Source organism: Macrobrachium rosenbergii, chromosome 9, assembly GCF_040412425.1.
Source record: "Macrobrachium rosenbergii isolate ZJJX-2024 chromosome 9, ASM4041242v1, whole genome shotgun sequence".
Lineage (NCBI taxonomy): Eukaryota > Metazoa > Arthropoda > Malacostraca > Decapoda > Palaemonidae > Macrobrachium > Macrobrachium rosenbergii.
The window spans coordinates 54,753,608-54,778,607 of NC_089749.1; the positions used below are offsets into that span (position 1 = coordinate 54,753,608).

The 25,000-nt window shown below is 36.3% G+C and overlaps 2 protein-coding genes across 5 annotated transcripts in view; both read left to right on the top strand.

Annotated features, from left to right (window-relative positions):
- Positions 1-8,541, top strand: part of LOC136841820 (uncharacterized) — a 154,063-nt gene extending 145,522 nt beyond the window's left edge. For both annotated transcript variants that reach the window (XM_067109175.1, XM_067109174.1), the window contains one exon: positions 5,193-8,541. In XM_067109175.1, coding sequence (XP_066965276.1) covers positions 5,193-6,110 — 918 coding nt within the window. In that variant the 3' untranslated portion in view covers positions 6,111-8,541. The remainder of the gene's footprint in view (positions 1-5,192) is intronic.
- LOC136841821 (uncharacterized) overlaps positions 1-25,000 on the top strand; it is a 628,887-nt gene that overhangs the window by 455,019 nt on the left and 148,868 nt on the right. The gene's annotated exons all lie outside the window — the stretch shown is intronic.

Genomic DNA, 25,000 nt, shown 5'->3' on the forward strand with positions numbered 1-25,000 from the left:
AGTACGTTGTATATTTATATAATAAGATCTTGTAAGCATGCTGGTTGCTTCTACGAGGGACAAACGTTCGTATTCCTGTTGTGGCAACCAGTTACAAAATCTCTCTCTCTCTCTCTCTAAATATATATATATATATATATATATATATATATATATATATATATATATATATATATATATATATATATATATATATATATATATATATATATATATATATATATATATATATATATATATATATATATATATATATATGTATATATATAGAGATAGAGAGAGAGAGAGAGAGAGAGAGAGAGAGAGCTGGGCTTTCACAGCTTAGTCTTACTAGGCAATCCAATCCCCCTTTAGGTGTAACTATCAACTTCAGCAGCAAGATAAGATAGACCAGGACAGCTAAAACGAGGGGCTGCTGCCAAGTCTGATCTGGAATCCGCTTTTGCCCATCTACTGTAATGTATCTACAACGGTGCCCTTTCGTTCGTGGGAAGGTCATGTAAATTTCTACCGAACCGTTTTTCTGAAGCAAATGCCTAGCAAAGGAAACTTACAAATTGTAATTAATCTCCAAATGTGACATTTTGATAGACGTATTTCTTGGATATAATTGTGTAACGGCACTGTTTTTAGTGCTAAGTTAATCGTGATCATTTGTTCACGTATCCATTTACTCCTTCGTCATCTGAATGAATTCTTCTATATTTTTTTTTTTTTAGTTTTAGAGCATTTTTATATATTTTTTCACCATTTGTTATTATTATCAAGTTAGTCTTTTTTTCTGCTCTATCGGTCTTTTTCCATTGCCATAAAGTTACTATGGAAGAGGAATTTGACTCAACTAGCTTAGGCTTCCTGAAGATATCTTTCATGTACTAATAGATCCAGCTTTGGGGAAGTAGCCTACACTGCTGCTATTAATTGTAATATCATTATTATTGTCTAATTAGGCAGTATTTTGTTTCATTGCATATCTACGGCATTACCTCGGTTTCCTTGATGGGACTTGCCTTGATGTGTCTAGTGCTGTCAGTACTCCTTGTGTGATACACTGTAGGCATTGATAAAGGGTGTTTGCAGCGTCTCTTCAGCCCTTGTTGTACGCACTTTGTAGCCTTTTACTTGACCTCCATTCCCGGTTCCTTGCTTCAATCACGCCATCAGCTCTCCATCAACGATTACTTGTTAGCGCAACTGTGGGGTTTTCTCCCAGTTCCTCTTTCAGATCCTTCTACTTCATCTCCTTTATTTTCTACGTCCCTTTTATCATGCAGCTTCACGTAGGTGGGTAGTGCCGTCAGAGGTGCACTGTAGGCATTACTTACGGTTCTTTACAGCGTCCCTTCGGCCGCTGGCTGTAACCCCTTTCATTCCTTTTGCTGTATCTCCGTTCGTATTCTCTTTATTCCATCTTACTTTTCACCTTCTCCTAACAATTGTTTCATATTGCAACTGTGAGATTTTCTTCCTGTTACACCTTTCAAACCTTTTTACTGTCAGTTTCCGTTTCAGCGCTGAATGACCTCATAGATCCCAGCACTTGGCCTTGGGCTTAAATTCTATATTCTATCCATCTTTATCTTGCAGCCCTATATTCTGTCTGTCTTTATCTTGCAGCCCTATATTCTATCTATATTTATCTTGCAGTCCTATATTCTATATATCTTTATCTTGCAGTCCTATATTCTATATATCTTTATCTTGCAGTCCAATTCTATCCATCTTTATCTTGCAACCCCCTATCTATCTTTATCTTGGCTGTCTTATCTATCTTTATCTTGAAGTCCTATATTCTATCATCTTTATCTTGCAGTGGTACAAACCCTTCATTCTGTCTTTTGAATGGTCTAAATCTGAGGTTATGCTTGGTTCAGAGATTTGGGAAACAGTACGGAAAGATCGACCAGACCGATCGATTCTCGAGATGATATCCCAGTAATACCCGGGGGATTGTAGACTGGCGTGTATTCACTTCATCAGCCGTTCGGAGTCTATTGGGTGATCGGAGCCCTGACGTCCACACCAGACCTGTCACTCGCTTCCAAACCTTACCACATTTACGGGCTGCCCTGCGTCAAGGACAGATGGTGCTATAATTCAGGTTAGAAAAAATATAGCCTGCAAGGAAGCATACTAATGTCCAATCTGCGTGTGGGCTACATTACTGTAAAATGATCATACTGTCCAAGGAAGCATACGGACATTATTGACGTTTTTCTCTAATGAAAACTATCCATTTAAAACCAATGAGTAAAAGGAGGTTTCACAATAGTATTTATTTGTTTATATTACAACGAAAAATTACCCTAACATTTATAAGTAAGTTTTAAAGAATATAGGCTAAGGTTAGGCTTACATGAAAGATGCAGCCTACAATAAATTAAATAAACTACCTATAAGAAATCGCGCATGCGTATTTGGAGCCGTATCCTCCCTTGGTTTTTATTTCCAGACACCGGCTTACTCTAATCCGACCAACGTCATCATCTAGTTCACAAAGTAGGCGTGGCCTTTCTCTTGAAGCCCAAGATGAAAACAGAGCAGCGCAAGAGAAGGAGAGCCTTAGCGGTGTTTAAGGAAGGGAAGGGACAGGGCTGGAGAAGGGAAGTAGTTCCATGTTAGGAAGGAAAAGGACGAGAAAAGGGACTTTGGGCTCCGCGATTAATTTCACTTTTTGGCAGAGGAATGGTCTGCGTCTGAAAAGGGACGGGAAAAAGAAAAGATAATTCATCTTCAGTTTTCTCCTCTTGTGTTATTTCTTATACTTACTGTAGTACTTCAGAAATGATACTGTTTCTGCTATCCGTAACAGAAAGAGTAATATTAATCTCATCATCATAAGTGATAACAATGTAGTAATCAAAATGTTTCAGGAGGAACAACTTTGATGATCAATTTAAAAAAATACCAATTATGACAATGAGGGATAAATCATTTATGGTTTAACAACAACATGACAAATGAGCGATCGTGGCAATTCTATTTTCCTCTCCTTCGCTCCTTGTAAACCGGCTTTTCCTTCCATCCTCCCTCCATTCGTTTTTTTTTTCCTCTCTTCTTTCGTCTCGTCCCATAATTTTTAATGGCCTGAAACAACAAGGCCCTAACAAGTTTTTGTCGAATCACTTAAGCGTCAAGGGAGATCTTTTTCTTCGGAAAAAGTTCGAGATTTTTGGATCCTCTCTCCCTCTCTCTCTCTCTCTCTCTCTCTCTCTCTCTCTCTCTCTCTCTCTCTCTCTCTCATTTTCTATATATATATATATATATATATATATATATATATATATATATATATATATATATATATATATATATATATATATATGTGTGTGTGTATATATATGTGTGCACGTGTGTGTGTGTTTGTGTTAGTATATATGTGCACGTGTGTGCAATATATGCCCAGTTAACAGTTCAAGCTCCTTTGCTCTTCTTATGTTTTGGAGGAATTAAAGAAAATTGTCTTTCAATGAGGGACTTTATGTAATGTCTCACTCTTATTAAAATGGAGAAAATCAAATGCTGCTTTCGCAAATGAGATCATAAAACAGTTCCACCTTCTTTTAAACGTTTCATCTCCATAATTTTATCCATCGCTCATCGGATGTGACGTCCCTGGTATTTTCTTTCCGTTTTTTTTTTTTTATTTCTTCATCTTTTATTATCTTTCAGTCATTTCAGAGTTAGTTCAGTACATTAGATTTCTTGTCCCATTGACTTCTCTTGAAGGTAAACTCGAAGAATTTCTTTCTCCTGATTTATTATGACACTTTGCTGTAATGAAGGGATGTCAGCCTTTAGTACTGTTCTTGTTGTTGTGTGCATATTCAATTCTAAATGTCATGTTATAGTTGACTTCATCATCAAAAATTTTATCTTTAATTTCATAAACTACCTACACTATATAACCACTATTTTACTTTTAATACTATCCGTGTATTACGATGCTCAAAAATTAATATAAAGATGCTGTGCTCTGGTATATAGTATTATTTTTTGTCGTTGAAACTTTTGAATGGCTTCTTTTGGCCGTGTGTGTCGTATAACATTGTTATATTTCAGCACTCGTGAGCCATGGCGGAATTAACTGAGAAACGTTATGGTCAGTCATTTTTCAATTCCAGAAAATTGCTACCAGTATGCTTGAAATGAATTTGGCATTTTTCTGTTGTTGGTTTTATATAATTTTCCTATAAAATTGATTTGGGATGCATGAAATTTCAGAAAACCATATTAATAGCCACTTATAGTGATGTTTTCTTTTTCAGAATCATTATTCAGTTGTTGTTTCTTAAATTATCCAGCAGTTTTGACAGTTACGTCATTGTGCAGATGTTATTCTTGATCTCTAGTAGGTGCTTAGCTCTTAGTTATGCTGATTTGTATTACAGTATCAGTTCGCGATTTCATTCTGATTTTGGAACTGGCTGACATACATTAAATAAACAGGTCGAAATCATTATAGTGGTATTTTTTAAATAAAATTGTTATTTACCTGTAGGAGTACTAACATTCCGAAAAATTACGTAATTGTTGATCACAAACGTTTAAACAGATTTAATTAATAATGGTTGCTCTTCAGTATTTTATTTTCATAAATCCAAAAATATAATATCTTGGTATTGAATAATAAGTGCATGTATTCTGTCTCGTAAATTATTGCATTCTGTTTCATAAATATTTCTGATCTACCTCATTGTGCTGTTTCTCTTTGTGAGGTCATTTTACAGGTGGCATCTAAATATTAATCTAAAACATGTGGTAACTTACAATTTTGACAGTGTTTTTATTTTATGTATCATTTTCAGTTTCTTAGGAAATGATTTACAACTCCTTTGTCTCATCTCGATCCAGCTCTTTTTCTTTATATGTTAAACAGTTTATAATGTTAGGTGATATTTTCCCTTGCTGACTGTTGCATTTTCTTAACGTAAACATATTATTAAAATGGAATATTGTCTCAAGAAATGTCATGCTGTGTATTATTCGCTTTTATATTTTCAACCATGTTTAAACCTTTTGAAATGTAATCATGTAGAGTGTCAGATTATATTTCATATGTATCATGTACTAAAATTTATCACATTCAGCTTTTGTTTATTGTATTAAAATGCCCTTGTTAATATGTACGACTCTGTAACTATGGTTTAAATTGAATGTATCCTATACTAACATTGATCCCCTTTCGGCAGATGGTAAAGATGCAAGCGGTGCAGAGCGCCTTGGCCATCCGGCGGCAGCGATCCCGGAGGGAGGACAAGAAGCGGGCCAAGGAGAGAAGAGCCAGCGGGGCCTCCCTCTCCACGCCCCGCCCGTCTGTCGTCAGCCTAGACGGGCGTGTTTACTTCAATGAGGAGCGAGAGAACAAAAGACTCTTCGGTCAGGTGACCATGTTCCACGTCGGGTCGGTCTTCATCCTCATTGGCCTGATGCTGACCTTCACCTCCCTAGTCCCAGGCTACGTGAAGAGCACCACCCCAGAGCGCCGAAGCGACCTCTTGGGCACCGGGTGCTTCTTCGTGTTCTTGGGCGGCGTCCTGACCACCATCAGCCGCTTCGTGTCCAACAACGAAGAGAAGGAACTGAATCAGTACATCAAGGGACGACTGTCCCGTTCGAAATCGGGACACCGGCTCGTGAGAGATGCTGAAAGTGGACTGCCGACGCCCACCAGAGAACGTCGCCACAAGCCCCACCAGAACGGCGTTGCCCAGCACTCCTCCCCGGAGGTTGCCGGCCAGAGTGGAAGACAAAAACCCTGCGGGACGCCGAAGAAGACCGCAGATCCCAACAAGCAGGGCTCCCCTGCGACGCCCGTAGAGGAGGAAGAGCCTGCGTGCAGCAGCCCCTCAGCAATCCAAGACAACGCGGCCATGGCAGCGTCAGCCTCCATGGAACCCGTCTTGTCCCGAATCTTGGAGGAAGACGAAAACGAAGCGGACGTCACCACCGAACCCCTCGATTCGACCCCCGAGTCATCCTTGACGCCTACCTCCCCCCTGGAGACCCAGGGCCTCCTGGAACGCCACCACTCCTCCTCCTCCCCGAGGAAGGGCTCCAAGTCCTCCACCAAGAGTTCATCGAAAAGCTCACGTCTCTCGGGCGTCTAGGAAGAGAAGATCCTCGTCTCCTCCTCTCAGTCACTTCGACTTCTTCTCCTTCTTCTTCTTCTTCTTGTATTTTGAATCAAGAGTAATGATCATAATGTTGAGCTTGCCATGATTTTTACCTTTTGTCGTCCGTCAGTCGACGTCGTCATCCCTGTCACGTGACTCGATTACCACCCACAAAGCATTGTCGCAGTTCAAAGGATTTCCCAAAAGATGCTGCCTTTCACAGCGGACCACATTTTTTCTACTTTTTCCGTTCTATTTTCTGAGCATCGGTAACAAAATAGCCTCAGGTCCTGTTAGGGAAGATTTGTACGAAAGGGAGGCATTTCTTTGCCTAGGAAAGCTAGTATTGATGTTGTTAGTCTGTCAGGTGTAGTCTGAGGCCTATTCTGCTTTCATAGGCATGCATGACTACATACTAACGTGCATATATGCATTTACGTATCTTTTTACGTTAGTATGTACTTTGCATATTTCCATATATGCCTAGATATATCCATACATATACTATATATATGTGTATATATAATGTATGCATATATGTATGTTTATATAACGTGTGTATGTATGTGTGTATGTGCAGACGTGTTATTATGTACACACATACATGCATACACGTCAGTACGTCTAATGGTGCATTAATGTGCTATACACCAAAGAGTTCATTCAACTTTAGTCTTGTAGCTTGAGTGAAATGCATAGACTCTTATATGTTCAGTGGCAGGTATTGCCTTTTTACTCAAAGAATGGATATACTATTTTTGTGTAATATTTCTGCAAATCATTCCGTACATTATATTTTTGATAATAATTTAAACCGAGTATATTACAGTTTTTGGCATGAAGCTTCAAAGTGAACCTCTAGTTGGTTGTCGTCTCTTTCTCTTTCGAAGTATTCCAACCTGCGCCTGCGCACCACGTTGTTTTTGTACGTCTACTGCCATGCACAGATTTATATCGTTGTCGATGTGATGGAGTTTTTATTATGAATGAAGCCGTACGATACATCTATACGTTTTCATTTGATACATGCCCATAGACGGTTATGTATATCTTCCTCCTGCTGTACGAGTGATGAATATATATAAATAAATACACAAAACACATCCCACACGGGTTTAGAAGCAGATCGGGAGACGTGATGTAATTTGCGTCATGAAAGCAATTAACAAGTTTGACGAATGGGTCCCGTAACTTTAATTGGTTCAGAATGCCTCAACTCAACTTGTGTTGTTCTAAACACACGCGCGCGCGCATGCACGCGCGCCCAACAACGCTGCCTAGTCTGACCTCGGCTAGTAAGGCTTTGTTTAGATGGTTGTCGTTGTGCTTACCGAATAGAGGCTCTATTTACTATTATCATTATTATTATTATTATTACCGTTTGTCCAATGGCACAAACAAATAAATCGGGTTGGTTTATGAGATCGACGAGAGGTGGATCGATTTAATCTCTTAGGTACAGAGGGATACATATGTTGTTATATAGATATATCCATAATGTATAGGAACATGCACGCTGTAACAGTTAAATACACACACGACTACAAATACAAGAATTATATATGAAGTTATATATAATATATATAAAATATGTACACTTGTATATAACATATATTTACTTATCTCTCTCCCCAATGTTAATCCAGTGAATATAGTTCTCGGTTCTTTGCACCACTGACATCATATTGATATCTTTAAGAAATAATGTAAATAACTTTGTGATTTTAATGATATAATGAAATATGAGTAATTAGAATGCGCAGGTTCATGTATATTTGCATTTACATATAAATATATACAGTTTATATATATATTTATATATATATACATACATATATATATATATATGTAAATGCGTTTGTATATGAACCCATTTATTGTTGATTATGAAATATTTTGATTGAAGCTAGTTGTACACACACAGGTAATGATTATATCTTTTACAGAACAGTCGGCAGCAATGTAAGTTCAGGAAATTCTTTAGAAATATTTTTCTTTTCATTTTCAGAGTAACCCCAAACCTTGCGCGACTGGACCGCGTGTTTCATTATACACAAAAATTTTTTAGCGTTCATCATACGTCATCGTCATTTCTCATTCTTCATGAATCATTCTATATAATCAGTCCATCGTTTCATTAGGTTGATTAAATTATTAGGTAGAGTTGTGTTTCGTACAATTGAAATTCTCTTTTGTGTTTGACTTCGGATCACTAGTATTTCAGCCGTTGTTTACGAATTAGAAACTACTTTTGAAAAACAAGATAATTCCTCCGTGACATTGATATCTCTACTACTGAGAATTTGAAATGCGCAATTCCGGCATTCATTCGGGAGTACTAAGAATCTCGCGGATAATGCAATTTCCACCACACGAGAACTGAGCTGTTCATATTGCCTAGGGTGGGAGGAGAATCCCTAAAGGTCGGTGGTTTTATATATATATATATATATATATATATATATATATATATATATATATATATATATATATATATATATATATATATGTATATATGCATGCATACATACATACAAATACAAATACAGGTGTAATTTACAATTCGCGAAGAAGAAGAATCATTGTGTTTACAGTATGCTCTGGCGTTGGCGTATGACCTTTGGAAGAGATTACGAAAGTCTTTGCAGTTCATTTGCAGCCGTCTGTTTGCGACACGTTAGAGTTGAGAGTTGGCGGTAAGAGGGATTATAAAAACTGAAAAACAAAGAGAGACCATATCACCATGCCAACAAATTTCTTTCTGGTTCTTTGCGTTCATTGCCCAGTGGGATTTGAATATCAACATGCACTATAGATTGGCGTAGATGAAACGCGCGTTCGTTCGTTCGGACGAGTCTCGTTACGTAAGATTTAAAAGTCACCGGCTACCTTGAGGTACACGTAATCAATTGCTTTGTTGGTGGAGCTTTTATTTATCCTCTGCTCTTGTGCCATGTAAAAATTGAGATAATTTGCGGATTCGAACCAAAAGTTTAACTGCGGATTTTAGAGGATTTGTGAATAATCCTTTTGTTAAGCGTCTGAATTTCAATATAATTTATTTATGTCGGTCCTGCTAACCACAGATTGATCTTTGTTTTAAATGCATGCATTACCGAAAAAAGAATGGCCTGGCAGATTGTTATAAGTAGAGTATCTAAAATTACAGAGAGTGAGTCATTTACAAACTTAGAAAATCGTCAGGCTATTTTCGTCGTGGATGTGTATGTTCCTGTTTCGTTGTTCCCCGGATTGACTCATATTAGCTTCATTAGCATTGGAAAAAAGAACTTAATACATAATTACCTCGCAGTTTCTGTCAGAATTATTGGTTAATGCCGTTCGTTTTTGTCCTCGTCCACATATTTATAGTAGCCTTCGTCATCATCATCATTCATCATCATCGTTTCATAACTGAATTTCACCCAACGTCAAAGTTCACTTTATCACGTCGCACCCCAGCGGTCAGTGTTTGGGTGTGAGGGCGTTGCCCGGCAGTATTACAGTACTTTGAAATGGGGTGTTGCATTTTTTGGGGCAATGGGAGCCGTAAGAGCCACATGAGCAAAGTTATGTGCATAATTCTCACACACACACACACACACACACACAAATTCATATCTTGATGATTTTCTAAGTGATTCAGCATAGACAGACTCGACCTTACAACTTGGAAGGCACAGAGGCATTCAGAATCCACTGTATAGGGGTGGGGGGTTAGACTACTAATTCCCCCCGACAGTTTCCTCACCCTCTGTATGAGTCATAGGTAAGAATACTAACATCTCCTTTCGTGTTTCTTGGGATTTCTTGGGAGTTTTGTATTCAAAAGACCATTCGGTCATCAGGACATTTTACCATTGGGCTCCAAGCTTTGGAATGGAAGAGCTACACATATAACAGATCTTCGTAGGTTAAAGTTCTTTAGTATATAAGGTTCTTAGGTCGATTCTAGTTTTCTGAAATTTCCTTAAGGCGTACTGATAGGGCCACCATAGGGCTTGGGTGGGTGACTATCTTCTTTTTTGGACTATTAGTATCGACTCTTTCAAGGTGATAGTAAAAGCTACTAAATTCGTTTATTTCAAAAGAAAGTAAATTCAGGCGAACAACGACTAAATCGATTTTATTGAATTAATATTACATATGCATGAATTTGCTGTATATCAGCTGCTATGAACAAATCAATTGTCCTTAGAGCCGGAGCCTCTACAAAATTGGTTTTCCCAGTTTGCTATCATGGGCAACAGTTTCATGGCCGTTAACTTTCATTCACTTCCGTTGTGATTCGTCCCTTGAAGGCGGGTGGGTTGTTTGGGGGGGGGGGCGTGTTCCGTAGAGTGTGTGTACTTCATTTGCCTACGAGAAACCAGCATTAAACCGGACGTTCTATCCTGTACAGTATGTAAATATGACCATGAGAATCAAAGAAAGTTAGTGGTTTGAATCGACACCTGTTGCTGTAAGGAACAGGAACACAAGTGTTTAGGGCTTCGTTCTTTTACCGTAAGGTATCGTCTCACGGATTTTAATTTCCTCCTTCATGAAACTACGTCAATATGGAATATGCCTCGTGATATCCACTGTATATATACAGTATATATATTTTTTAGAATCTTTGCTCTACTTGACTGGAGATGCGCCATGCAACGGTTATATCGTACTGTTTTTTTCAAGTGCCGTTATTTTCTTATTCGACTCTCGCCTTCCTTTATTTTTATTGATATTATTAATCATGAATTTATGATATCCTCTCTGCACATGTCTGTCGTCTTGTCGGTTTAAGAGTAATGTTAAATAATGCATTTACTGTTTCCTCTTTAAGAAGATGTTTCCTCCTCTTGTGCATTCCATCCTACTCTTAAGAAATAGTCAAGAGAATCTTTTTATTGTATTCATGAAGGCTTTGTCATTACTCAGTGAGGTAGGTGGGTGGGGCTAGGTGAGGGATGAGCTTTCTCAAAGCACTGGCTGCCTGCTGCAACTTTTCGCCAGAAGGTCATCATCAGTGATTGCTAAAACCAAATGTCTTTAGTACTCATCTGTGCAGTGAATGGGTCATTGACAAGGTTTTTTTATATATGGGAATGTCTTCAAGAGTCCTCAAGTTACGGAAAAGTTTTATACCTGAATATTTGTAAAGGGGTCCCAAAGTTATGAACTATTTTGTACATGGGAATATTTCTAAATAAGTCCTGAAATAATGAAAATTTTGTATGTAGGAATGTTTTCAAGATAAGGACATTTTTATATGATAAATTTAACACAAAACCATTGTAATTTTTTATTGAGCCGTGCAGTAAATAATATATAAATGACGATGTGTTTTTATATGGAAATATTTCTCTACATGTTCTCATGTCATAGAAAAGTTTTATATTGGGAGCATTTCTAAAGGAGTCCGTAAGTTATGGACGAGTTTTATATGGAAATATTTTAGTACATTTGTCTTTATTGCTTATTTAGGTATTCAATATGTATGTCATTGATTGGTTTTTTGTATGGAAATATTTAAATTTCCAAATCATGGGCAACTTTTTACGAAAAATATTTTTAAAGGAGGCTTCAAGTCGTGGATGATATTTTATGTAAGAATGCTTTTAACAGATCTCTTAAATTATGAACGGTTTTTAAGTGGGAATATCTCTGATTATGTCTTCGAGTTACGGACGATTTTAAATGGGGATATTCCTCAATATTTCTTGAATTTATGAACGCTGTGTTGCGTTGAGAATGTGAGTGTAAGCGAGGTATTTTTTCAAACAGATGTTTATTAATGTTTCTGTAAGCTAACACAAATGTACTAATTTAAGAGAATAAAATCCTGAACGTTTAAAACGAATTTTTATAAGGCTACATAAATCTTGGGGACGATTTTATATTCGGATGAGCTTCGAGAAAAGTTTGAAATTTGGAAATCTTTTTCAATAAAAGTATCTTCATTCTCTGCTGGGACGGATTGCCACACGAAAACTGAGTAACTTCTCGGAAAATCTTATCAATTCGAGAATAGAAATTTTCACTTGAATTTTGTATCTGTCAGCTTAAAAATAACAAAGAGATATTGTTAAAAAATAAAGTAATATTATTAAAGAAGAGAAGAAAATGAAGGACATTATTCATGTGTACATATATTTTTCACTCTGAACGAGTTGTCAATTGTAATGTTAGTGTAGTAACGGGACGTCTTGTATTTATGATAGAGACAGCAGCAGAAAGTCTTTTTTTTTATAGACATAATGTTGCATAATGATCACGACAGCAGCACCTGCTGTTGTTCCGCAAAGGACAGTGGCACCTGTTGATTTGACATGGGGACAACAACAGCTGTTGTTGTCTCGACTTCGCTGTAATGCTCAGTCAGTAATCACACAGCCTCTCTACAATGTTCTACTAATGTTGCCAGCCATCTTTATCTCTTAAGGACTCGGGGCGCACATTGCAGAGAATGTGACGACAATGTCGCCCGAGATGTTTATATAACATAGCTCATACTTTTCCATATATTCATAAGTCATTCTCTGGGAGTGATGATAAGGGTTCAGTGTGATGTCCTTGGATGAATCCATATCCGTCGGCCTGTTGTGCCGAGTTTGGTCCTTAAGTAAATGTTTGAGGTAATGAATTTGGGCAGATCGACTCTATACATATATTACATATGTGTACATGTGTGTATATATATATATATATATATATATATATATATATATATATATATATATATATATATATATATATATATATATATATATATATATAATATATATATAAAAAGTGTCAGTTCTTGCATATGCTTTTGAGTCGAGGAGTGAGAATTTAGAAAGGATAATGTTGTATAAGGAACCTTTTATGCCTTTTCCTTATCTTGCCTTTATTTCAGCCTTCATTTTGCAGCATCTTCTCTGCCTTATCCGTTTTTTAATTATTCTTTTGTCATTCCATTTAACACAAGTGATTTTTTTTTTTACCAATCCTGACCAAGCGTGATGTATGTATGAGTAATTGAAAGTTTCAATCTCTCTCTCTCTCTCTCTCTCTCTCTCTCTCTCTCTCTCTCTCTCTCTCTCTCTCTCTCTCTCTCTCCAATCAACGTAGCAACTGAAATCCCTCATACGTCTGTTTTGTATCTCCATTTTAAGTTTAACTTACATTTTAATCACCTATCTCACCTCCCATATCAAACCTGAACAACTTGTCCAGTTTCTTGTTTAATTTTCTGAAGAGTATAGAAAGAAAGGAATTTGGAGAAGACTAGAAATTATTATTATTATTATTATTATTATTGTGATCTCAAATGGTCAGGTTGTTATACCCTGATATCTCATTTTAGTTCATTCTGTGATATCCTGAGGAAATGTATAAATGTGCCATGTCGGTTTGTATATCCAGGGCCGTTTCACATGAGGGTTTATCATTATTCCGTAATTTGCACGTGTATTTGTATGTGCATGTGCACATAGAAGTGCTCTCATTTGACTTGGGTAAAAATTAAAAAAATAAAATTGTACTGAACGCATGTGAGACGACCAGGATCCAAGCCATTTATCTTTTTAATATATTTTTTTAGTTTGACGTTTTCTTACGCCAATGTAAGGAATTATATTTACATGTATAATGAACACTTTTTGATCAGCTGTGACATTTTTAGCTTTTCTTTTCCCTTTTAGTCGTCTTCATAATTCAGACAGGACTAAGACATGTATCAACCCTTTTTGTCCACATTTGTCATTATTATTATTATTATTATTATTATTATTATTATTATTATTATTATTATTATTATTATTATTATTATTATTATTATTATTATTATTATTATTATTATTATTGCCAGTACTTTCAGAAAACCAGTCGTGATTATTATCTGTTATCAATGCCAAAACAGTGGTACGATTTTTTTTTTCTAGAAAGGGACTCATCTATGCCTTTTTGCCTGTCTGTGTGTGAATTGGTGATTAGCTCTTAGTAAGATGGTATTGTAATTCGATGAAAAAATGGAAGTTTCTGTCATTATGTCGTTGTTTTAACCCAACGGTTTGATGTTAAGATTTCTATATCTTTTGTATTGAATCTATTTGAATAAACATGTAATCGGATGTGTATCTTTGCATTACCCTTTTCAGAATGGTGCTGGTGTGGATTTTTAAAATTGCTTTATTAATATTTTAACATCAGCTTTGTTATTGTTTGTCTTTACTTTTTACGTCTTCATTTCAGAAATTAAAGGCTTGTGAAATTTTTTATTTGTATTCTTAATTTCATGTTAACACGAGATTGTTTGCAAATGTTGAGGTGCATATATGTGTTAGATGATGTGTTGGCACATGCTGATGTTGAAAAGATTTTTTCAGAAGTCTGTAAGAGATTTACTATTTACTTGAGGAAGTTAACTATAGCATGAGGAATATATCCTCTCAAGACGCCTGCAGAATAATTCCTTGCAGAAGTCTGTAGAAAGAGTCCATTGAGATATCTATAAACAAACGCCTTGTAGAGATCTGTTGAAACATGTCTTACTGAGGTCTGCAGAAATTTCATTTTGTGTCTGTAACATAAAATCTTTTCTGAAAACCCGTAGAAAGATTGTTCAGAGGTCTGTTGAAAGACTCCCTTAGAAGAGCTATGAAAGATTAGTTATAGAGGCGTATATATTGCTAGAGATGGATATCGGAAGGCTCCTTTTGCAGGTCTGTAGAAAGATTTCTCTATAGAGATTTGCAGGAAGATTCCTTAAGGATTTGTAGATTGATTTCTTTCAGAGGTCTGTACCAGTATTCGCTTCTGAAGTTGTTTCAGAATCCTGGGTTGGGTCTTTGTTGAAAGATTCGTAATAAAAGTTTATTGAAGGTATTTGTCCCTAGGTTTGCTGCAAGGTCTCCGCAGAGGGTCTGCTGAAAGTTTCCTTTCAGGGTTCTAAAGAAAGACTGCAAAGTTTTGAAGGGCAAGAGAAATATTTCTCTCAGGTTTGTAGAAAGTTTAATTTTGGACGTCTACGTAACGATTCCTTTTGAAGAGGCTTGTAGAAAGGGGCCTTCAGAAAGTATGCAGAGAACCTGTTTTCCGAAGTCTACAGAAAGAAGCTGCCAACAATCAAAATTCCAGTTTCCATTGCCCATCACTGGATTGAAAGTTAATCTAGCGTGGGCTTATGCCATGCATGATTACCTTGACGAGAGATTGATCAGGCATGTTTTCCATTGACATGCGATTTCCAAATGAGAGGTAACAAATCGGGCGACGCGGCAGCACTAATTTCTATAGTAGCTGCAAGTCTTACCGTGAAGTGCCCGATTCACATATTGCTATTAATTAAGGATATCAAACTTTTTTTATTAAGCTCTACAGCTTTCGTGGCCGACATCAGTGTTATTTTCACTAGCATCAGCTTTGCTGCCATTATACGTTGATGCCGTTGGAGTTGCTAGAAATGGGCAACCATTAGATTCGACGACGTTGTTGGTGCTTCTGTGTGCAATAATAATGATAAGAAAAGCAAATAGATGAAATATATTTGTGCATAGTACCGTTGTGGGAGGTGGTTCCGCCTGAACGGGGAGTAAATATCCATAGATATTGCTTAGGCATGCGTGCCAAAGTCCTCAATATGATGGCCGTAGCTTTAGTAAAAGAGCAATAACAACCCTTCGATCATGCTGAGAAGACCAAGAGGTGCTTATTCCATGAGCAGCAGTGGTTGTTGAACCATTGATCTGTAATGTACCTTCTGTGGCTCTTGTCTTCAGGCTAAAAATTTGTTAATATTGTTGTTGTACATCTGATGGGCTTGCTTTGGACAAATTCCTGAGAATTGTCTTTTAGTGTGGCAAGTTATTCTTTGTGAATATAGTTTTTCGTAAAGATGAAGAGAGTGTCTGTTCTTCTTGGATGCTTAATATCCTTTTTGAGTCTTGTAGTCATAAGAAGTCAGTGCCTGAGTAAGGCACATGTGATATATAGTGACGTGGAGAAATAAGAGTGCATTCTTATGTGTATCATTTCTGGTACAGCGGTTTTATGAAGCACGTACACTAATTCATTTATAGGAATATAGAGTTTAGGCCAAAAACGAAGCACTGGGACCTATTAGGTCATTCAGTGCTGGAAAGGAAATTGAGAGTAGGTGGTTTGAAAGGCGTTACAGGAGGAAAACCTCACAGTTGCACTATGAAATAATTGTTAGGAGAGGGTGGATAGCAAGATGGAAGAAAGATAATATAAAAGGAGATACAGTAAAAGAAATGAAAGAGGTTGCAGCTAGGGGTGAAGAGACGCTGCAAGAACCTTTAGTAATGCCTACGGTGCACGCCGTGAGGTGCACTGATGGCACTACCCCTCTGTGGGGATAGTGCCGTTTATAATACTCTCTTGTAATGTTTATAATACTCTTGATGCGTATTATTAAGATGTTTGTGTATGTGACTTCAGTTTCACAGCTTTCAGTTGACCTCGTGTGTAGCCTACTCTTACGATATATATATATATATAGATATATATATATATATATATATATATAATATATATATATATATGTGTGTGTGTGTATTAGATATACATTGTATATATATATATATTTATATATATATATGTTATGAACCACTTTTGGTTCAGCAGGTTCTTTAAATACAAAAATATCGGAACTGGAATGATGGCAGAAATTTTACCTTAAACTAATTTATTATACTAAGATATATTATATACAAGTGAGTCCAGGTTTAGCATGACTTAATAAACAAGTTTCACAGCTAAACAATCACAATCAAAATAATGATGAAAAAGCATCCCAAAATACATTTACTTGAGCCATACACTGCTCTACACCATTAATAATAATAATGTAATAAAAAACATTACCCGAGCCATACACTGCTCGACACCATTAATAATAATAATGTAATGATTACCTGAGCCATACACTAGACACCATGAATAATAACAATGCAATGAAAATTATTTATATATATATTAATAAGAATAAGTGGAAAATCATATAAAATAATATCATTACTAAAACAGTCATTACCAATAAACAAACAGGCAGCATAAACAATCAAATAATAAATAATCGATAAAGCAACCATATAAAATCACTCCAGGTAATAATAATCACAATATCAATCTCCGTGGAGATAACACGACAGACCCAGCTGTCATGAATGTGATCAGACGAACTCCTGTGAAGACACCAAACAGCCACCAACTGCTCAACTGGAACACAGTCATCAACACAGATGAATTACAGGAGAAACGTCGAAACAGCACGTCTGCTGTTATACAGGAAGATCCACGGAAGGAAGGCTAGCCCACCATCCTTCAGCTGATGAGGCCAACAGGTAAGGAATACCTGCTGCTTTACTCCATGTTGCAAAGCTGCTGCCGGGAACCTGACTCGCTGCTAAAACCCGACTGCCACTGTCAGAGACCACGCGACAGACGTCAACTTTCCTTCAAAGAAAACAAAAGAAAGGAGGCAACAACCCACCAAGGGAACAATCCAAACGATTGTCCCATCAGTACTAAACCTTTGTGTTTAACATGCTTTATTTTCAAGGGACAAAAACCTAGTTGCGCCGAGATGGACATCCTTCTAGTTATTTGTTTTGACTTCCCTTTGATGCCGGAAGTCCCCTTTGTGTCACATCTCAATAAAGAGTTTGATGGAAAACTTTAGCAGGGACGACCGTGTCTCTCTTTTTTTTTCTAATTCAAACTCGGCGTAAGAAACAAGGCCTCATGAAAGAGACCATTTTACTTTTTCTAATTAGGGTGTGGGAGGGGGAGTCTAATTAGTAAATGGACTTGGGGAAATTTCTTTCTTCTGTCAGCAAGAGTTCCATCTTTTGTACGCAAGGTGGAGGATAGATGGAAAATGCACAAGACGTGCTTTCTTTCTTATTGCTTAAACATAACCAAAGCCAACGAAGTTATTTTCCCTTTTCTTTCTTCTTTCCGGTGACTTCTGTAACTTAACGTTTATTTTTTTTTAGTTCGTATTGTTGTATTAGCTTGTATTCAGATCCCGCATGCTAACGTATAAAGGTACATATAACATTCACAAGCATTAATGAAAAACAGATATCAGTATAAGGGCTGATGTGATTGAGAGCCGTGTTAGATGTCTGTACTTAGCCCGTCTGCATAATATGAGCGCTAATACTCTCTGGATCCGTTCAGTCACTGGTTCAGTTGTCATTCATTTGCCATTCTTGCCTTGCTTTGGAAGAAATTTGAAGTGAATAACTTAACGATTTGTTCATGCAGTCAGCTGAGGACTTAGTCGCCAAGACCTAAAATGATCCAAAACACAGTTCCTTCACCTCAGTCTTCGCCTTTTCTCACTCCGCTGTCCCACTCCTCAGAATCGAGGAGAATGCAATAATTCTGCAGATTTGGGCCACTGAGTCTTCTCTTCTTCCAAAGGATGTTAGTGAGTGTGTTGGGGGCGGAGACGGGTGTTTATTCCATTGTGAAATGGTTTTCCGTTTAAAGAATCAGTTATGTATTTAGAAACAGTTTGTTTTGTCGCCTTTTAAGTCAAGAATGAACTGTAGGAATTTCACATAAATTTTCTTGTATAGTGTTGAAACTTTTTTCAGCCCTATACCTCTTCATTTTATGTATGAGTTGTATTCGTTGCTTTTCATCTTGAATTGAAAGGGTCATGATTTTCATTTGAGTATTCAGAAATATCCAATAACAAAGGACGTTATTCTAAACACAGCTTCAAAGCCACAGAAGAAGCAAGGGTAACCTGAAACCAATGACGTAGGTGTTTCGTATTTTTCCAACTTCAGCTGACTTCAGCAACCTCTCCTGCAGGTTGATGACCTAAAGGAAGCCAGCGGTTCATTTTCTCCAGTAATTGTAGTAATGAGAGATGTCTATAAGGAAGGGAGGAAAGAAACATGATTGAAGAATGTTTCAGGTTAACGTAAGTGCCTTTAAAATAGAACGATTTGCATCACAAATGATGCCTCCAAATGGATGGTGATTTCTCTCTCTCTCTCTCTCTCTCTCTCTCTCTCTCTCTCTCTCTCTCTCTCTCTCTCTCTCAAGAAGAGATTGAGGAAGGGTTTCATATCTAGGAATTTTGTAAGAACCGCTGAAATTTGCTGGAATTCTTATTACAGAAATAGAGGACATATTTGGTAGTATCCCTTCTTAGAATTGGGCGCACCCGTTTAACATGTTGGCTGGTGGCCATTATTCATGAACCTAATCCCCGTAGTGGGGTGGGGGTGAAGGGGGGGATGTTCCGTCAGCGCACCATGCTTGGTGCACTGTAGGTATTGCTAAAGGGTATTTGAAGCGTTCCTTCGGCCCGTAGCTGTGTTCCGGTTTCCTTTCTTAAAACTTGCTGTCCAACACCTCTGGTACTTGTAAGTGCAACTGTAGGATTTTCTCCTAGTTCCACCTTTAAATCCTTTCTTTATTTTCTGGATTTCTCTATTTTGCTGTCCAACCACTGTTTTAAGTGCTGAATGGCCAAGATTGTCCCATTGCTTGGTTTGACAGACTAAATTTCGTAAGTCATTCAATCCTGACAACATTCCCATCTTTAGAGAATGATGAACATCATTAAGAACAAAACAATTTCTTTTTTTATGCCCAAATTTCAAACGACAACGAATGATAGGTCTTCGAAACAAATTCCTCAAAGAAATTTCGTCAGAATATGCCTAAGTTTTACACTATCTATTCAGTTATAAAGTCTAGTGAGGCGTAAATTATGAGGTGAGACATGATTTACTTGGGCTTACGAGACCACCCCCGTTGCTTTCTGTGTTGTGCCCATAGCAGTACATCCAAACCTGATAACTTTTCCGTATAAATAGATTAATCCAGTTTCATGGCTATTTTAGCTTTTCTCCATTGCTGTCGTGTCAAAATACATTTGGAGATAAACAAAAAAAGTGTTGGACCAGGGACTATTCGGAATCCTGCAAGCAAGCTTCAGCCACGCAGCAAATACAGACTTAACCTATATCTCATTCTCTTCTTTGACGCTCAACCTTCTTATTTCTTAGGTGTTATTATAACCATTTCTGTTCACATTAGAATCCTACGATGTGTTTCAAGTTTCTAAGTAAAGTATTTCATGTCAGCCTAGTTTGCTCACTGAATTCTGATTTCATATGGAATGTGCATAGATATTAGCACACATAGATTATGAAATCGCCCACAACAAAGTCTTGAAGTACGATGTCCTTGTAACATGTTAAATTTCATCTTACAAGAAAATTAAAACAAAATTCAGCACAACATGAAAGCGTATAGCCTTCCTCAATTTAAACAGTAAGTTTGTCACCTCTTCAAACCAAGTGCACCTTGCGAATCTTTTCCTGTCGAACCATGGAGCGAGTTGCATTTGGGTCGGTTGTCGGCCCGTCTTCAAGCAAAACGAAAACGGGGAAACTTGTCCTTATAATAATAAAATGATCATGGAACACTTTGGTCGAAAAAAGGTGTTAATGACAATGCCACTTTGGGGCAGATGGAAGTCGTTTCCAGGCACATTCGGCATCAACTCGTGAAATGGAAAACAGTCCATCCAGTGGCTTTTGGAGGATTTTCGTATGATTTTGTAAATTTGTCGTTAGGATTTCATTTTTTTCATATATTTCACGTCATGATATGGTGATGTCAGTTTTGAAGCTATATGTGGAAAACCAGAGTTTTGAAGGTTAAAGTAAGACACAAATTGAGATGAATATAAACAGTGGCAATACAACGACTATACATGCGGAATTATAATTGAAATAAGAAAAAAGCGGGTAGATCGATATGCCTTAGATAATGGGAGAATAATTTATGATGTAATTATTAACTACCGTTGATTAGAAGTTTTTTCTGCTTCCTTTTCCCACATGTGATATATTGTATATCCCAAGCGGATAAAACAAAAAGCTTAAAATATTCATAAGGTCTCAAAGTTTACTAGATTTTAATTTTTTTTTTGGGGGGGAGGCCCCACACCGATCCATCATTATGGCGTTAATTTCGTACTCAGAGTTTAAAAGAGTTTTTTTTTTTACTTTGACAAAATTCCTACAAAAAGGATGTGGCTTCGGAAGGCATCACCCTCCTTAAACTAACCATATTGGATTTACAGGATGGAAGAATGCAATCCCCATGTCATGAGTAAACGCGTAAATAAATACTCCAGAAAAACCATAAGATATCATTTGAATATGTATTTTTCTAAGTATGCTGAGCTTAACAATTGTATAAACACACATATATGTATATTTATATAATTACATATATTCACACACACACACACCACAAAATTATATATATATATATATATATATATATATATATATATATATATATATATATATATATATATATATATATATATATATATATATATATATATATATATATATGTATAACTGAATCACGAAAATATGGAACGTGATGAATAAATAAATAAAGATAAAATTCACGAGGAAACAGAAACACTGGAGTGCTGCGAGACCTTTCGACACTACGTCCTTTACTCTGCTAAGTAAAGGACGTAGTGTCGAAAGGCCTCGCAGCACTCCAGTGTTTCCATTTCCTTTGTGAATTTTATCTTGATATATATATATATATATATATTATATATATATATATATATATATATATATATATATATTATATATATATATATATATTATATATATATATATATATATATATATATTATATATATATATATTATATATATATATTTATATATATATATATATATATTTATATATATATATATATATATATATATATATATATATATATAATGAAGTGCCGCCTTGCCAGAATTTCTTCCTGTTCTGAAAACCAGACATTTAAAGAAAGTATTCTTTCATAACAAGCAAGAATATTCCTATATTCCCGCTTACACGGTGAAAATTCGTGATGAACCAAACAGAAACATGTATTGAATTCAGGAGTTAGAAGAGAAGGAGGATGAGGGGTGGTCAAGATGACTGGCCCTCGATAATGATAGCCCGAGCTGGAATTGTGGGAGGGAGTCCCGAAACTAGCGGAAACTGGATCAAGAAGCCCATTTAATTGCCAAACTTTGTGTGATACAGATAGGAAAAGTTAGAAAGGCTATCGTCAATGCCATATAATTTCCCCCATTTATTCTGAAGAGGAAAGTGACCGTGGCAGGAAGCCGCCAGAGAAACGTATCAAAGAGGGTAAATATATATATATATATATATATATATATATATATATATATATATATATATATATATATATATATATATATATATATATGTATGTTATATATATAAAATGGGTGTGTTTGTTTGTATGTGTGTTTATGCAAGAGCAAGAATTTCCTTCCAAAAGTGGGTAGCTCAAAAGAAAAGACAAATTCACAGCCACACTCATCTGTTACTGACAGTTTAAGGATGAACTTTTTGGGCAGAAATCTTTCCGAGCAGCAGTCGCTTCATATCCGTGCACAGGACACTCATACCTTTAACGTTATTATTGAATTTCGCCATCAGTATGGGGAAATTTGTCCATTTCGATTGTATTAGTATTATTGTCATACATTTTTATTACTCAAAAAATACTTTTTTTTATTACTCAAAAAATACTTTTTTTTATTGAAAAAATGATTGTGACATTGACCTACTCTAAAGGTTTCGGGGTCACAGACAAGGAAAAGTCATCAAACACCGGTAGATCTCTTCCTAATTTTTAATGAAATGTTACCTCAGAGACTTTGGTCATCTTCCCCAAAGTGGAGGATTAACGTAACACGTAAATTCCAATTTAGGGGAACAAAATGAATTCAGTACTGACTGAGTTTTTAATAATTCAACGATTGTTCGCCCTGCTCGTGCTGAAAAGAAACTTTCCAGTGAACTGAAGCTGTTTACGGTATTCTCATCCGAGACGTGTGCCTAGGATGACGAAGGCCAATTTTCTACGGGATTTTCGAAAAATATTTCAGATTGTTGTTATACCAGGAGTAATGACCTTTTAAACAACCATAACATTATTTGTTAGTATGAAGATTACTGGTTATATTGGACTATCAGTCAAATAAATAGATAGTTTAATTATTATTAGTGTTATATTGGGGGTTTTAAACAAAATGGATTTAGATACACTCAGTTAAACCTGGGCAATTATATCAGTTTTCTCTAATTTCCTTGCTTCCCTTAGATCAGAATGACAGTGTTAATTTTTGTGTTGAGTTAACAAGAATTGGTTCAGCTGTTCTTTAATTTTCTCTTTTATCTCTGCTGTTGTACATTCGTATACTTATTTCTTCAGTGCTTTGGTAATGGTATTATTTGTAATTTTTTAAGTTATTGATGTCATAGACTTCGTACATACAGTTTTTCTCGTAACAGCGTGGGCAGATTGCTTATAGAGATCAGAAAACTATGTTAAGTTTTTGTTTGAGTACCTAATTTCTGACAGCATTGACATCTACCTTTGATAACTGTAAGGAAAACTGATAATGATTTTAGTGCGTGTGTTTGTTTGTGTTTATGAGCGTGCAATTGAAGAAAAAGGACAGAAAAACCATTCACCAACAGGTCTGCTGAAATCTGAGTAATAAACGAAAAATTTACGTGATCATTGCTTGTCTCTCATGCCCTAAAAGCTCTTTTGTATCCAGATCAAAGTGGTTCAGTTTTAATGTTTGGGTGTTGGCATGCATTTGATTTTAATGTTCGAATTCAAAAGCTTTGTCAGCATTCACAGTGTCAAAATTTTGTCAAAACAGAGACCCGGAATCTCCTCTTTAAACAGTATGTAAATTCCTAATGCTAAAGACACAATCCAGTTGAAGAAATTTCGAAAGAATTCCTAACGAAATAGCACAAAAGCTGAATGGCATATTCCTTCGCTTTTTAGTTTTCTGTAAAAGAAAACTATTGTGCCGGCTTTGTTTGTCCGTCCGCCCTCAAATCTTAAAAACTACCGAGACTAAGGGCTGCAAATTGATATTTTGATCATAAACCCTCCAATCATCAAACATACCAAATTGCAGCCCTCTAGCCTCAGTAGTTTTTATTTTATTTAAGGTTAAATTTAGCCATAATCGTGCTTCTGGCAACGATATAGGACATGCCACCACCGGGCCGTGGTTAAAGACTCATGAGCCGCTGCTCATACAGCATTGTACCGAGACCACCGAAAGTAGATCAGTTTTCTGTGGCCTTGATTATGCGCTGTACAGAAAACTCGATTGCGCCGAAGAACGGCGCATTTTTTACTTGTTCCTTGTTATCCTTCTAAAGCGTTGCGTTATCATGAAAATTACAGCGAAGTAAAATAATGAGTGTTTTCATGTTAACACTGGGAAAAATGTTTGGGGACTGGATTTCATTAAGTTTCGGTACTTGCCAAATCTTCTGACGTCACCTTATATTTGAAAGATGGTTGTTCATGTTGTAATTGGTCTCTTTCAGTAGTCTGATTAGATAGTAGGCTTCAACGTCTAATTTTCACAACGCCAAAATGATAGATTTTCAAACCTAATAACAGAGCCGATTTCAAGTTTTTTTTATTGTTTCAGTAAAATCTTGTATAACAACATCACACAAGAAATAGAGGCTGCACTTTCTCAAAGATAAATGAAAAATGTGCCATAACAAGACACCGCAAAAGAAACATGTGACCAATATCTCAGTGTTTTTTGGAAATTTTCGTTCATTTTATGAGACTTGAGAGTTCGGGAACGGAAGCATTTTGTTAACTCTAGCGGAGCGAGTAAAGACAAGATTCTTTCGTAAAAGGGGAATCTATGGAACTTATTTCATCGAACTAATGTCCTTAAGTTTCTTGCATTATCCATGGAATTTATGCTGTTGAAGTGAATTCAGATTATTTATTTCAATGGACATATTCTGTCTGATCTATTC